General features: G+C 40.5%; 1 protein-coding gene across 1 annotated transcript; it reads right to left on the reverse strand.

Annotated features, from left to right (window-relative positions):
• Positions 1-3,803: 3,803 nt before the first annotated feature.
• prkab1a (protein kinase, AMP-activated, beta 1 non-catalytic subunit, a) lies at positions 3,804-16,887 on the reverse strand. The gene is made up of 8 exons (XM_080743127.1): positions 16,796-16,887; positions 14,953-15,138; positions 14,249-14,418; positions 13,202-13,295; positions 12,271-12,385; positions 10,161-10,294; positions 9,453-9,521; positions 3,804-4,640 (listed from the first exon to the last, which is right to left on the reverse strand). Exons 2-8 carry the CDS (start codon positions 15,085-15,087, stop codon positions 4,563-4,565), a joined length of 795 nt encoding a protein of 264 aa, XP_080599253.1. The 5' UTR covers positions 15,088-15,138; positions 16,796-16,887; the 3' UTR covers positions 3,804-4,562.
• Positions 16,888-17,439: the final 552 nt, after the last annotated feature.

Genomic DNA, 17,439 nt, shown 5'->3' on the forward strand with positions numbered 1-17,439 from the left:
GCTCCTGTGCCTGTAGACGGCCTGAATGTGCTAGATATTCCGTGTGACACCTGCTACCGAGTGTTTAACCAGAAGTAGCAGAAGTACCACCCAAGGAATTTAAGTTGATGCTTTGCAGATCTGTTTACATTCCCTGGGCATGAAACCAGTGTTGTGATTGGTTGAAAAATACAGCTTCCGGGAGAAGCAACAGAAGCAGAACGGAAAATGCAAACATATAAAAATAAAAACAAAAGTAGATGCCCACCACTGCAGAGTCTGGGGGTTTGAATCCCCTGCAGTGTCGATTGTCTATGCGAACACAATTGGCCCGTGTTGGGGAGGGAAGGGTGACATTTGTTACTGTTGGGTGAGAGGAGTAGGACGAGGGCTCTACACCGTGGGGGTTCCTCACCTGAGTCCAGTAGGATACAACAGCAGTGACAACACACATACATGTGTGTGGGGAGGAATCAATTGGCATAACGACGAAATAAATTCACAAGCCCAGAGCATGTGCCTGTATTGTCATTATGAAGAGTGTGCCTATGCCTGAATTGTCATTCTCTTGTAAGAGATGGGGATTGTCTTGCTACAAAGCGAATCATGAAAATTCATTCATAATATACCGGTAAACTCACAGCTACCGTCCCACTGACAAAACTTACATCATCATCAATATGATGTCAGAGATCCCCATGGGAGTTATTATTGGACCCCAGGCTTGTTTCTGATGCAGCGAGACCTGAGAGTTGTGTCACTGGGTGTGATAAAGTCTGGCATAGACTTCTAAGTGTTTCTTAAGGCCCCAACAACTAAGCACAATAGATAATATATGGGTAAAGAGCCCACAGAAATAAACTAGCTTGGGACATTTGTACAATTGACCACAATGGAAATATATGAAAGCACAACTCAGCAGACATAATGAACGATGAAATTATGTGATGGGTGAAGCAAATTCAGTTTAAAATTCATATTAGAAGTACACCTATGTTTTATATTATTTAATGTCATTGCAACAGATTATAAATACAAGTCAAAATATACAAGTAAATCTAGAAAATATATTCATAAATTAATCATCTTTAATAGAAATCCCCCACAAAATGACAGTGTACACAAAAGCATGATTTGAGGATCACTGACAAACATCCATGATATTTCAATTCCTTTAACACATACTGTATGTGTCCAATTGTACAGATTAACCAAACAAAAAGTCTCAGTAACAGTACCAATCTGTCACTTCCTTTCAGAGCTGGTTCCAGTGTTATTGTAAAAAACACCAAACTACTTTCCTCGCCAAAGAGGGCCTACATATTGTTAAGATATTACGATATTTTTAAGATCTTAGATTAGAGGAGGCTTCCTCATATATGAGGAAGTTTTAGCAGCTTGACCATAGGGTATTGTAATGCTATAGATGTTTTACTTTTAGTTAGGCAAATTTCTATTACACTCAAATGTATTCGATGCGACCAGGCAGCATGTTTAAAGGAAATATAATTACAGGAAATGCCTTGTTTGGGCATTTCCTGCTGAGAGCAGTACATAGGCCCAATTCCAATCCGTTGATTTGCTGACTCACTGACTTAGCCAAAGTCAATGTGCGCGTTCACGTTGGGGCTTAAGGGCTTGAGGGTTGTTCCAATGTAAATCGGTAAGTCAGTGAGGGTGCGGGAACGCCCCTTTTTGTTGACTTTCCGTAAGTCCATACATTTGCAGCCTTTGGCAAAGGAATTACCCACAGTTCATAGCGATACTAGGGGAATCCTCTGAATCCGCCAAATGTCAATCATAAAAAAAAGTGATAAATGTGATGTAAAGTGTCATGAATGAAACACATCTAAAGTGCTGTTCTGTTCCCTTTGGAGCTGCACCCTCTAGCTGAGTCCCCAGAAGTTATTTTGCTCACCACTAGGGGGGGGGGGGGTGTACCCTCAAGCCCTTACCGTGCGTCACTTAAGTCAGTAAGTCAACAGTTAACAGGGCTTAATACTGCTTATACACCAACAGTACTTCCTGTTTATTGGCCTACTTCCTGTGTACAGGGTCGTTCAGCCACTTTGCTGGTCACAAACTTCCAAAAGCCACAATATAAAACCATTGATACCATTACATGTCCTAGTTTGCTCAGAGAGCTTGCAAGACTTACATTTAGCATCAAAATGTATTTTGAGAAACATTGACTATACACGTTGACTATAATTGTTACTGATCATTTGTATTCATTAAATGTTACATGCATCTGGCCTCACAAATGCATCCTAGACAATCCTAGCTGCAGCATATTGTCATGAATAATGTGCTTGTTATTACCATAATGTTACTTTCACATAATTGTGATTGTATGAAATAAGGAAAATCATACGCAGAAAGTACAGCATTTTATCAATAAGAAAAGCAGCGTGTTCTCTTCACTCTTTGACTGTTGCACTTTAAAGTTGCAGTCTGGGACTTTTCTATAGTACGGCAGAGTATGTGTAATACAATATATCTACACGTAGCACATCTGCAGTGGTTTAAGTGTCCCTGTACTGAGACATTTAGACCTGGTATCGGGTTAAAAAAGAAATGAGGCTGACCGGATTGGACATTAGATGTGCTCCCATCTTTATTGCTGTTTGGGCATCAGCGCAATGACCTCTTCATCGTGAGACAGAAACAACGGACATAATCTTAAAGGGATTGTAGCTTTGCTTGTGTTGGAGGACACTCCACTAAACTAAAAATAAATGTATGTGATTGTAGATCAACATAGCGATTTGAAAAGTTGCACTTTTTTTGGGTTAGAGATTTTTCTTTTTTAAATGATGTGTTGTTTTTGGTCCTGATTCTGATATTCTCAGCTGGCAGGGTTCGATTTGCTCGGAGGGGATGTGTTATCCCTGCTTATGGTCAGAATTAAATGAATTCCCTTTTAGGAAATGTCTGATATGTTTTGTATACTTGTTGTGTCTCACAATTTATAGTAGTAGTAGTTACACATTAACCACTGCGTCTATATTTTGGACACATTTTCAAAATGTTTGTAAATTCTATTTATTTCTTCAAAAATAGCAGGTCTATAAGCTCAAAACTGTGAGCTTGTAGATTAGCTATTTTCTCTTTTGCCATTTCCCTTGTGACTTTGTATATTAAGTTATAAGAAAAACTTAGATTTATTTACAAATCGAACCCTGTTCGTAGTGATCTTCACTTCAACACTAACCAATGCTTAACATATCGCTTTGACACATCACTTACAAAGTTATAACACTACACAATTGAGTTGATAAATAAAACTCTGCTACTGTGTGTCGTTATCAGCATTTCTACACATTAAATAACGTTAAAAAGAAAAGTAACAAAGGTTAAAATTCAACGCACAGAGAGAAAACATTTCTCAATCGTTTCATCGCTGTACAATCTTTGAGTCTATGATTAAATCATGACATCACATTTCAAAGTATTTGTGTTTATACCCTCCTTGTCTCAATCGAGTAAATTCACATTGGCAGACAGAGTGCAATAATCTCAGAAGCCTATGACAAGCAGTACACCTTTCTTTCTTTTTGTGCATGGTTAATGTGTTTTTGGAGCTGAACCATGAAAACTGTGGTGGTTTATCCCACTCTGCATTTCTCTAAATAAATGATATGTTCTTTTTAAAAAGCAGAATCTGGATTTCAGATGAGCACACACAGAAAAATGGCTTCACTCAGGGCACACTAAGTGTGTGTGTAAGGTGGGATGTCAGAATCAACGCCTCATCAAAGACCAGCACATTACTCAGCCTCTGATTGGAAAACAGACCAACGTGGGCCAGCCACATACCAGTATAATATTATGCTCGTCTTTGATGAGACTTTGAATGATCACACCACGTAAACACTCTCTGTTAGCGTGCCCAGAGTGCTCAGCAGAAAACCAGGTTTTGCTTGTAAAAAAAAGATTAATGCTTTAGAGATGTGCAGAGTGCCAGAAACCACCAGGGTTGTCATGGTTAAGCTTAAAAAAAAACATTAACCAAAGTCAGAATTCCTCACTACCGTCAAAGCTCCTCCTCAACACATTTTGTGAAGGTGCATCTGGCAGGCATAAATGCAGACACGGAGGCTACTACAGTGCCTCATCATTACAGCATCTCTAGGTCTATTTAGCCAGGCCGAGATCTTGAAAACTACTGAGAGCATAAGGACTACAGTGACTCGAGTAGCACTAATAATCTAAACAGATGTGCACATGGACTATGCACTGTGTGTCTAGTATATACACAGAGTGTACAAAATATAATCAGCTCTTTTATCCAACCCAGAGGCCAAGTGGCCTTCTTTGAGACATGATATCCAAAGTGCCCCTCCGCTCGTAAAATGACCACTTATGAAGGATATACATTTATTGCATGTTGGCCATCTACTGGACATGTCACCTTCTAGACTGATTGTGGACGTAATAATCAATGTAGCGGATCACACCCCATTCCCCAGGACTCACCCTGTCAGTTTTGTTCGTGGAAAAAAAGCAGGTGTACCTAATATTCTGTAAACTCTAGTGTGCCATTGACTAAGTGGGATGGGACAGGACATTTGGGTCTGCCATCAGATGGGCTTGTAAAGTAAGGTGGTGACATACTTCTTCTTGTAGCGGTGCGTTGCACTGAGAACCATCACACCATCCTGAGAAAAATAATGAGACAATGGAGGTCAAATTAAACAAATTAAATAGTTTCACAACCCCTAAGCCAAGAAATGATGTAGTGATTAAGACCCTGTCTCTGGATAAAAGCTCTCCTGGGCAACATGTCAAATCCCCTGTCTTTTTTCCTCTTGTCCCTTCTGAGCATCCATATTCATCTGACAATCAAAAGGAGACCGACTAGTGATCCTCCCAGTCTGTCGTAAGCTTTTGTTTTTCTTTGCCAGTCACTTGACACAATCATGGAAAACGTCATGGAAAACAGTATTTATCCTTCAGCCATCCTAGCAACAGCTTCTTAGCATTGTTAACATTCCTGAGAGAGAAAGCAGCTCCTGCTAGCAGAATCATTAGTTTGCAAGACGCAGTGGTTTCAACAAGGAACATTGGCAATCCTAACTAACAGCCTGTTTTGGGCCAACTGAAGTAAGAGTTTCTCCACATTGTGACAAGTGCCTTGCTATTACAGTATAAGTATTGGAAATCCACATATGGAAACCTGCCAACTCTCCTCCACTGTGTTAGAATGAGTTTTTCCAACTTACGAAGACTAATATAGTTTAAATGGTATGTAGCGTAACCCAATGCAATACATTTGGGAGCATTAGAAGCAGAATACAGCATTTTCTCAATTTTATTAAAGTGAGAGCTACCGTACAACTTGTACCAGCCTTTTGGAGTGTTGTATAAAAGAAAGAAGAAAATATTAGAAAGGTTCCACCCATATAAATATCAAAAGGTAACCACTCAGTTAATATAATATACAGTAAAGACTTTCCATAGCTCAGAGTCAGAGGTTACAGCTGGCCTAGTGTACTGTACTTCTTGATGCTGAAAATAACGGCTGTTTTGATTCTTTTGCACAGCATTTGACACAGCAGGCCACATTCTTCTGCTATAGTACATCATTTGGAAACGTAGGCTCAGCCACTGCACTAAATCCTACCTCGATAATAGAATTGTACTGTATCTGTTGTGTTCGGGAGGCTCTCTCCATTCCGACATGTCGCCACTCCGAAATTGACTTCTTATTGTCGGAGTGGCGACACTCCCATGGGCCTAAGGTTTAGGGTTAGGGTTAGAGATAGGGTTAGTGTCGGAATGGAGACGTGTCGGAAAGGAGACATGTCGGAGTGGAGAGATGCACTCGTTGTGTTCCTCCTCTTCCAACAGAATTATTTTTATTGATTACTGAGCTCAATAATATTTTTTCGTTTTTTGTTGCATTCCTAAGACAAACATTTGATTATAGTAAATGTACCCCCATTGATTCCAAATGCATTTGGGTCCCCATTCCGGAATCAATGGGGGTACGGTACATTTATTGTAATCAAATTATGCAACAAAAAACATAAACATTATTCAACTCAATCTCCATGGCACGACTAATCAATAGAAAAAAGTCGTTTTGGGGGTGAACTCCTCCTTTAATTCTAATGGCCCACAAGAGAACATTTTGAGCCCTCTAGTATTACAATTTAGGCAGACTGGAGTAAATTGCATGAAGTCTAGTCAACCAACAATAGTAACAAGATGGTCAAGTGAATATAGTGAAAATCTATCAATTAAGCGTTACAAAGTAACTAGGAAAACCAGGAAGATATCAAATCTAGCATCTGTCTAAACAACATGCTTTATAACATACTGTGTGTCGCTCTGTGGACAAGGAAACAGTATTATGTCTATCTAAATAACATGTGTGAACATTACAAGTAAGTAACCAAAATGCATCTAGTACCTAGCTAAAGAAATATGCAACAAGTAGTGATACAAGGAATGAGGGAGACTGTTTAGGCTCCATTTTCTCCTACAGTGGTTCTTGGTGACATCATTTGTGACCATGATATTCATTTTAACTCTTGTCCAGATGATACACCAATCTACTGTATATGGGCCTATTAAATCAGGAGAATACTAAGGCAAAGTTTATTAGGCATATAAACTAGGAGTATGGGGAACACTCGCAGACAATTCTTTAATAGCGTTTAGTACTACTTCATGCCTGACAAATTGCAATCTGTAAAAAATCTTATGAGTGGGGGGAAAAAAATGAAAAGCTAGAAAGAAATGGACCGCTTGCACCACTGTGTTGGGAGGCTGTTCACTGCAACAGCATTCATAAATGCCAGCTGGAGACAAGGAATGGTACAGCAGGGTCCAGGACAAAAATTATATCTCTGTTGGCCATGTCATTATCTTATATTTACAAGTGGCTTAGAGGCCACGCCCACTTCAAGCACGGACATGAAGCCTCTTCAAGCACGGACATGAAGCCTCCACAAAACGGACATGCTTGAAGCCTGATTCGCCCCCTGTCGCCACTGGGGGGCACTGTTCACTAATATATGAGACAGCAATGTGTTCACTGCTCTCAGAGATCTCCATATATGGACAAATCAATGTGATTGCTGGTATACCGTGAGGGCCCCCGAAGGGGGCCCGAGCTCTAGATTTGAGGGCCCCCGAAGGGGGCCCGAAATTCTAGTAGTCATGAATCCTCAGAAATAGCTTAGGCCTATTATGCTTCATTTAAACCAGGGGTGTCGAACTCATTTTGGGGTGAGGGCCGCATTGGATGAAAGGCGACTTGATGAGGGCCGAACCAGTCGCGGATCGGATGGCATGCACACGCCACACTCGCGCACATGTTCGCTCTGTTTTTCTTCCTGTCGTCTCAGCCACTGCTGTAGCTAGCAGTATAGCAGTATATCATTTTACAAATTGTGTTTATTATTAAGTAAAATAGCTACTTTCATTATTGGTATTACAGTTGCAGTTAGGTACAAGAGATGCTATTTGTTTAAAGGAGTAGTTCATCCCCAAAATTACTTTTTTTTTTCTTTGATTACTCACGCCATGGAGACTTGAGTTCAATAATATATTTTTATTTTATTTGTCGCATTACTAAGACAAAAATGTGATAATAGTACACTTCCCCCAATTGATTCCGGATGGGGACCCAAATGCATTTGGGTCCCCATCCGGAATCAATAGGCATGCATTTATTGTAATCAAATTTCTGTTTTAGGAATGAGTCTCCATTGGCTCCATGGCATTTTGGTGGTGGACTACTCCTTTAAGAAGTGCCAATAAGAATAAACCATTTGATAATAGAATAATTCAATTCCTGATAGTCTCTGCTATAATTTGTAAATGGCTAAAAAAAATATTATTGACGCAGGACAATAATTATTTTTATTGTATTTTATAATAAAAAGATTTTTTTTAAATAAGTTATTTTCTTAACTCTTTGAGCGCCAGCGCCCTCTAGGGGCCAAGGAATGCCAGCGCATCTCTCATAGGCGAGCGCTTTAGCTTCCAGGACTTCAGCTTCCAGGACCTGACGTGCTCACGTTCCTGCACGGCATGGAAATGTCCCGGATGAAGATGCTAACAGAATGGCTATTCCCATTTTGTCATCTAAAAGATCATTTTTGGGCGATTTCGCCGTAAATAAACCTCGCGCCGCTTTCCTAAAACACAAAAAAGAGATATAAGCCTTTAAAGATGCAGCCTTTCATTGGATTAGGCGGAGATTGGCGATTGCGTTCGCAAATTACGGCCGGCCGGGACGTTGTTAGCTTTCGGCTAGTAGCTACAAAAATCAAGCCAGGCTTCAGAAGGCCTCTTATCATTTTATTCATTTAATTAAATAAAGCCGAACTACTTCGGGATCGGCACACTCGTGTACTCATCGGAAGCGGCGCCGAACATCGGGTGAACATTGGGGAGCTCAAAAATGTATTTTAAACCATTTTTAATGGAATATATCGTCGGACAGAGTAGAATGGCTAGCTGGCTAGCGGCTAGCGAGCCAGGACCACCCACGACTCTACAAGCAGCTCGGGGTAAGTGAATTAATAAAAAAAAGATTGTATTGGATTGAAATAAAGCCGAACTAGTTCGGGATCGGCACCAGATGAGTTAACAACATTAATTTCCATGTCTAATATGTGTAATCTTTGAGTACATTTCGAATATTGTAGGTATGTTCAGGTATTATTCATAGCCAGACCCCCCCCACCCCATTCCTAGCAATGCTGTCATCTTCAAAGAGAGAGAGAGAGCTGGTCACTTAATATTCCAATCAATCAACTCAATCACTGCCAGGTGGGAGAAACCTAGCCTGCAGTGAGAAGGCGTTGGTTAGGTTAATTCTTAAAACAATCATAACTCTTGATAGGAATGGGCTAGAGACTTACTTTTTTTTTCTAAATGCTCAGAAATGTATGCTCTACAAGCCTGGGGCCGGATTGAATCATCTCGCGGGCCGTATGTTTGACATCCCTGATTTAAACTCTGTTGTAGGCTGGTATGAAGTATGATTAGCTACTCCCAACAGAGGCCAGACAAGTGATGAACATGGGCTGCCGTTCTCACAGAAAAGGTGTTTTATTCATCATGACTCTCTCAAAGATCAGGCATTACTTGTTTAGAATATTAAAAATGGCGTGACCAACCACTGACCATTCCCCTTTGAATACATCAAACGAATGCTGCTCTATTATTAAGGGCTGGCTGTCCCTGGCCTATTTCCAGTGTAAACAAGTCGGACAAAGTTCTCTTTGCCCCCCCCATCCAAACTCAAGGTTGTTTTATCTTTCATAGTCCTTGAGAAAGTTATTCAAGCTATTATTCCTTAACCTTTCAGTTTAACGGAGCAACAAGACTTTCCATCAAAATAATGAGACAGGATCACATCATCCCCCATTAGCTGCTCTATTCTGGTTTCCTGAAAATCTTAGAATATATTTTAATATTTTACCTGTAATTGAACGTCTTTGTGACCTTACCTTTATGGAGAGAGCATAGAGGTGGTTGAGCATTACATGGTTGGGCTCCGGAAGTAACGCTGGATCGCACTGGATCAGGAAATAAGAATACTTTAGAGATTTCTTTTGTCACATGCCTTTGTGGTGAACGAAGAATGCAAAAGAAGAAAATATTTCATGAACCAATGAAACGGGGGGAAAAGTAACCCACTGCCCTACTTTTTATACACGTGTAAACTTGTGATGTTGAAGTTGAATTGAAGTTAAACGGATATTTCACTTTCAAATAAAATAAATATACCGGTATATAAAATAATATAAAAAATGAATGGAAGAATCATTGCCCCCTCATGCACTAGAATATAAGGACATTCTAAACTGGCTTCAGTTACAAAAACAGCACAGCTTCAACTGGATATAATGGACACTGGAGCATGGAGGATGAGTACCTGTGACCAAAATGAGTGATATCTTAACCATTTAAACCCCTGTTGTCTTAGAGAACTGGACTCGAGTTACAATTATTGTACTCCACCAAATCTCTTCGCCAAAAATAGACAATCTGTAACCTCGCAATGAGTCGCGAACCTGACGCATTGTGTAGATCTGCTACTTTTGGTGGACGTTCCCCCCAGAATATGGACACTGGGGTTTAAGTGGTTAAAGATGTGTGTGTGGTTGGGTTGGTGGTGGTCGGAGGAGTATAGGAGGAGGATATCCGGTACTTACAGAAATCCCAGTGTCTTTGTTGAGGATCACCTGTAGCAGGTGAGGTGGAAGGATGGGCGGAGACTTGAACTTTTCCTCCTGTTTAGGGATATAGGCGTCCTGATGGTATGGCCCAGGAGGCGAACTAGAGAGGTCTACCGTGGGTAGGGGTAGGGTGGGGAAGTGGATATGTTAATATGTAACAAGTGAAAACAGCAGAGAAAATGTGGATCCAGTGAGTCAAGTAACTACAAATTAACATTTGAGTTAATGTTTGATTATGCCTTGGTTTGTTACGGTCACACTTCTCAAGGCTACATCCCAAACATATTGCAGTGCTTTATTCATTCATTTCCATTTTAAAAGTCAATACTTTTCAAGACCTCGGTTTGCACAAAGTACAGCCTACAACTTATGGCAAAACTTACTAATAAGAACAGCATCTTCCCTTGGAAAGAATCACATACACTCTCAAAAACAAACAAGAGTTATTTGAGAAAATATGGGGGAATTTTATTCATTATGTCAAGGGCAACGATCTTTCGCATTTGATGGAGGAACCGGGAGTGGGGTAGACGTTTTACCTCTGCAGCCAATTATACGGCCTTGTGGCATGGGAATCTGGGTGTTGTTGGTATGTGTGCTCTGTATGTTAACTCTTATACTGCTTTGAACGTTCCCGTTCGCCCCATTTTTGACGGCCCGATAATGCCAATTGTACGTTCTTTGGCTCGTTCTTTTGTACCTTGGTTTGATGTCTGTAACCTGTTGAGGTGTCGCGCGGGTGTCTACCGTTGAAACAGCTCCCATAAAAGTACTCTTAAAATCCAACTGGACGTTAACATCAATGGAGTCACAACACTGTTCCATGTGTTTTTCTCTGGATCTATTGCTCTGTAGCGACTCATCAGCCTTGAACAGCCTTGACAAGCAAGCGTCGAGCTGAGACCATTTTCACATTAATTCTTGCATGAGGCTGCCCCCTACTGCTGGTAGAGCCACGGCACACTCTTTAAGAGAACATTTCAAAAAAAAAAAGAATACACCTTTGTCTATATCATCGCAAAGGTAAGGTGCTTTTGCTGGCACAAAACCCAATAATAAATAACAACATCTGGCAGAATAAGAGTTAAAAGAAAATATGTAAATTGTTATTATTGTTTTTTTTGTTTGTAATTGTGTTGTTGTTTTTCTCTATATTGTGTTGTGGTTTTGTTACGGGATTGTTTTTGTTTTTGTTTTATGTTTGTAAAAAAAATATGTTTGATGTTCTCTGTTTAAAAAAAAAAGAAAACTCAATAAATATATTGTTAAAAAAGAAATAATAAGAACAGCATCATATGGACGGGTATCCTTATCTATGAAGGGCAGAATGGTCCAGTTGTGTCAGTGTGTGTGTGAGAAAGACAGAGTGACTTAATTTTGTTTACTTAACTTAAAGGGGCACTCCACCACTTTTCAACCTATGTTCATATAATTGGTCCTCACTCAAAAACAGCTTTTTTTAATTTTTAAATTCTTTTTTCTCAGAGGAGGGCTGTGGGCAGGTCAGAAACCCATCATCTTGTGACATCATCGATTGCCAATCCAGCTTATAGAAACTGCAGGCTTTCTATTCCTGAAAAGTTGCAATTTTAAAGTGGAAGCCATTGTTCTCGCGATAATAAAAATCAAAATATTTTTTTCAAAAATATTGTTTTTTTTTTTTTTTTGGAAAATGATGATGTCACAAGACGATGGATTCTGAACTTGCTACAGCTCTCCTAGGAGACTTGGACTGAGTAGAAAAAAATTGTGATATTTTCTCATGAACATTAGTGAGGACCTATTATATGAAGACAGGTTGAAAAGTGGTGAACTACTCCTTTAAGTGTACTCTCTCTCTCTGCGTGTGTTGTGTGTGTGTGTGTCAGTTACGAACACTGTACTCGTGACGCCACCTCTCTTATCTCATCCAGTCAGTACTAACTAACATGAGTGCGAAGTCAGTAGCCGCCTTCCCCCACCCAATCTTGTCCCTGGCACAACATATTTTCAGATGGGGGTCCATGGCCAAATACATATAAATGTGGTGGTCCTTGACATGAAAAGGATTGAGAACAGCTAATGTAATACACACACAAACACTCACCTGACATATCGGAGCATTTCTGAGAGTCCACCATCAGAGCATCAAACACCTCAAAGTCTGTTTTCGTCACCTGGATGATGTTATTAACGGTGCCGAGCTGGTTGGTTATTATTGGCTGTGTGGGATCATAAAATACATTCATGTCACAGAGAAGAATCAAAACTACAAATTGACGTAATATGATGCATTACTGCTGAAATATTGACACATAAGAAAACGAGTCTAGAATACATCACTGTTGTCGGGCAGAAATCTCTTATCTCCACTATTCTAACTGTTATTTTTTTCCGTAAATAATGAACACCCTACTTGATCATACACAAAAGCATCAAAAGTATTTGAATCCTGAAAAGTTGACAGTTTTGGACATAATGAGGTAATGTTTTAGATTTAGAAGGCTTTTTAGAATCCACCTCAATCGGTCTAAATGGGTTAACTCAACTTATATTAACTGGGATAGGGTTAGGGTCCTCTGTGCATATCGTCACTGTCGGGCAGAAACCTTGTATCGCAAAAGTTTCAAATGTGTACGTTTTTTCGTAAAGTAAAGCCCTGCTTCACCACACAAAACTAGTGAAAATTGCAGATCTACAAGCACACAACGTGCTTGTAGATCGTCTATTTACACTATTTTAGATCTTTTTTTTTTTAAAGGTTTGTTTTTTGGGGCTTTTATGCTTTTATTGGATAGGACAGTAGACTGACAGGAAATGGGGGGAGAGACGGGGAGTGACATGCGGCAAAGGTCGTCCGGATCGGGAATCGAACCGGCGGCGACGTCAGGCATCAATGCCTATGTGGCGATGCCTATGAGGTATGCGCCTGGACCAGTAGGCCAGCGGGCGCCCCCTAGATCAATTTTTAATTATCAATACACACAATGAACGGTTTTCCAGGCAACAAACAAAAATACTTGAGAATGCTTTCTAACCTCAGCTGGGTCATGTGTCCACTGGCCATCAACATAGAACTTGTACTGATGCTCTCCTTCAGGCAGGTCCACAATGGCCACAAAGTTGTTCTGACTTTGACAGAAAAGAGGAGTGACCATTAAGGCTTTGCTTTGGATACGGCCATGCATGTGTAACAGAGTAGTCCTGTCTGAAGACCAGAAGCCTAATATGTGTCCCTTGGCCAGGGAGGATTCCCCTTTAGCCGCGTGCAAGATGTGTAAGTGTAACACAAATCTTTGCAAAACAGCTTGCAGGGATATTGTGTCTTGAAAAATAGCTGAATGGAATCAGTGTCATAATGGAGTACTGGGAAATGTAGAGAGGGAGAAGTGTATACTGTACTGGCTGGTGTCAGGTACTGTACTGTAAATGTCTGCACATATTAATCCTTTGAGTCATCTTTTAATGATATAGCTGGAACAGGTACTGTGACATTTTGTGCAGCTCATGTCCCCATAACCAGGCCTGGTCTTCAGTATAACTAAAGTGAATGTTGCCACATTGAGCAGAAATCTTTGGGCATATTGGTCCCTAAGACTAGAGCTGTGATCCGCTGGCTTAAAACATATACTGTGATGTGCCAGCCTAGTCAGATGATTCACTGTGGGGACTAGAACTGTGGAAACAAGATTAAAAAAAATACATAGCAGAAGCAACGGTGAGACTTTAAAACGGTCCTTCATATTTGGACGGTGACAGGATTTGTTTCCAAAGCACTATGGCCAAACTAGGCAACCATTTCATACTTTCAAAATGGGTTTTAAAACAGTGGAAATAGCCCATAAATATGCTATGTGCGCTTGTAGATCTGCTATTACCAATTATTTATTTTTAATTTAGGAACCTTTCCAACAGATGAATGGAAACAATACTGACGAGTATGCCCCAAATCATTTCAATTATCTCAAATATTGTGATCTGGCAATTATGTAATAAATGTGACAGGCCTAATTGGAAGAGGAGATCTCCAAATGTCTGGCTAGGCGAGACTAACACCAGCCAAGATGGTCAAACTGCTCACTCACCTTCTGATAAGCGGGATCTTATTGGACCAGTTGTTGAAGGATCCTGACAGGAACACCTCCTTGCCATCTCCTATCCAGCGAAAAACGGTCGGTCGGTCTAAGGTTGCGTCCTTGCCACGTTCTTTCATATCCTGCTGCCATGCGGTGAACTCATCCCTCTCTAAAGGAGCCTATGACCATAAAACAAGTTTTATCAATCTATACAGTAGGTTATTATAAATGTTCAACTTCAAACTGAAATTGAAAGTTATGAACCACTTGAACCATAGTTGACCGCAGTCCCCTAACTTTTTCCCTTCATACCAAATCTCTTCACTGAAAATGGCTGATCTACGAGGTTACAGTGCGACGTGTCGTCTGCTTGTAGATCAGCTGTTTTCGGCGAATGTTCACTGCAGAATATGGATGCTATATATAGTACAAGTGGCTGAATAATTTACTCAGTTTGTGTTCCATTGTCTGGGCGATGTACAAGAAAGAGGGCTTCAAGTCTGTGCGTGTGTGTGTGTGTGTGTGTGTGTGTGTGTGTGTGTGTGTGAGTGAGTGAGTGAGTGAGTGAGTGAGTGAGTGAGTGTGTGTGTGTGTGTGTGTGTGTGTGTGTGTGTGTGAGTATGTGTGTCTGTGTGAGTAGGGAAAATGTGCATCATATGCGTGTGCGTAATCTGCATATGTTGTGTGTTACTCTCCTCTTCAACACTACTTACTTTCAAGTCTTCGCCATGAAAGATATCTGCATCTTCAGGACTGTCCATTATAATCTTGGGCCTCTCTCCCTCCTTGGCTCCTCGGCTGTCCCTGCGGTGTCCTGCAGCAGCTCTCTCACTGCTTGTGTTCCCCATGGCCTCCTTTTGTTGTGTGCCAGGACACAGACCTAAATCCTATATCAGAGACTGATGAGATAATTACATAGTGTCAGTCAAATAAATCAGTGATATGCCGTCTTCTGCAATAACTTGAGAAGTGACAGTTCCTGCAGTCAGTGTAATTATAGCCTCACATTTGTCTAACCGTTTGACATAAGATATCACCTGCTGTGTCTATAAGGAGATACACAAAGCTTTACATGATGGAGGAAGACAATTTATGTTACTGCCATGCCATATCACTTGAGTGGCTTTAAGTTATACATTAACTGTTAAAGTGTTAACCAATAGTAGAGGGCTGACTGAGAAATCCCCATTAACCATTACTCATACATACGGTTAATGGACCTGTGCACTCAGTCTGAGTTAGATACCCAATTAGGGTCCATTTGGTTCCTGACTATCGCTGGGGACCCCTGGAACTCCCTCAAGGACCCCCCCCCCCCCCCCCCCCCCCCCCAGATCCCACTTTGAGAACCCATGGGTTACACTATCATCAGCAAAAATAGCTCTGCAATTTTGACACATCTCACCTGTTTCTCAAGGTCAGATTAATTCCTGTAGTTTGCAAATGGCTTAACGTTTTGCAACTGTAATAATACCTACTTGAAGTCAGCTCAAGAGCCATGATAGAACTGATATTAATTTACATTGAATGACTTAAACTTTGATTCGAAAATAGCCATTTGGAACTTTCTCTAATTTTGAAACCTGGACAACACCAGTACATTTAAAAAAATAATACAGCTGGCTGGTCCATAGCGTTAGAGTTATGCTATTTCACAGATGATCCCTCTGATCCCTTGCGCCCGCAGGAAAGGCTGCGCACCTCTCGTCTGTTATAACATTTTAAAATACAGTTTCGCTAATAACAAAAACAAAGGCGGCTTTAGGTAGTTGAAAGCCTATTGTCCTTAGTGGGAACACTCTGAGCCCCCCACCTCACGTCTAAAATACACCTTTTAGCCAGAAAAGAAAATATTTCACCGGAAGGCAAAATCTGGTCAATGGAATTCTCTATTGTCATGATCTGTAGAGGGCGCTGTGGAGTAGCTAAAACCTCCGTTGAAATATTTTCTTTTCTGGACAAAAAATATATTTTAGACGTGAGATGGGGGGCTCAGAGTGTTCCCACTAAGGAAAGTAGGCTTTCAACTCCAGAAAGTCGTCTTTGTTTTGGTTAGTAGCGAAAGTGTATTTCGTATTTTTACAACAGACGAGAGGGTGCGCAGCCTTCCCTATGGGCACAAGGGATCATCGGTGAGACGGTGACATAACGATAACGTTATAAGGAGAACACCCTCTAACGCTATGGAGGACCAGAGCTATGAGGCTGACCCATTTTCACATCTTTCTCACTGATGTCGCACTACACTTTTCTCCAGTTGAATTTAATGCGTCATTTGTGTCGAGCGAAAGGACAGTCCATGTGATAATGTTTGACCCCAGGCTGTGGTTAATAATAGTGATAGTGTTGAATGATGATGGAGGCTGAACGAAATGGATCCTCATATGTGTGCATCCTCCTCATGTGGAAGAGATCACTGATGATGCCCTCTGAGCTCTGACATGAAACGCAACGGCGCGCACGCCGGGGTTAATACATCATGATAAATAAAAACAACATAGGTCTAAGTAGAAAATGTCTCGTTTTATATTGAGTTCTGTGTGTGTTTGCTCTTACCTGAGAGGTGATTGTTTCCACTGGGAGTGTGTGTTAGCGCTGGCTTGTTGTTGTCATGTCCATTTGTTCCAGTACAGAAAACACAACACAACACAATACACACTGCAGCCTACTGTAACTAACTAAACCACCCCCATCTGACTGGCTCTGGCGCATGCGCACGGGGACGTATACACAGTGGGCGTAAAGCACTGGTTCGGGTTCCCAAACCCTGGGTCGGGACCCGTTGTGGGTCGCAGACAGAATGTTATGAGCCCCTTAATTTTTAGTTTCCTATCATTTGTTTTTAATTATTATTATTTCAAAACATAAAAAAAAAACATTCCCAAAAAAGCTTTTTTTTTATGTTTTTTAAAAAACAAAGTTCAATGATTGTGTCAGTGATTACTGATTTTCATGACAAAATCATTGAAGACAGTAATAACCAACCACGTGCACTCTATAAACCAATATATATATATATATATATATATTTTTTATTTTTTTATTTTTTTTTATTAAATAAATAAAAGATTGGTAAATCCATCCAATATGTACACCTTGATGTAGTATTACATTTTGAACACTAGATGGAACTGTGAGTCAGGAAGAAATAACTGCGCAGTGGTTCTCAAACGTATTCATGTCAAGGATTCACAAATTGA

Source organism: Nannobrachium achirus (genome assembly GCF_963921795.1).
Source record: "Nannobrachium achirus genome assembly, chromosome: 15".
Taxonomy (NCBI): Eukaryota; Metazoa; Chordata; class Actinopteri; order Myctophiformes; family Myctophidae; genus Nannobrachium; species Nannobrachium achirus.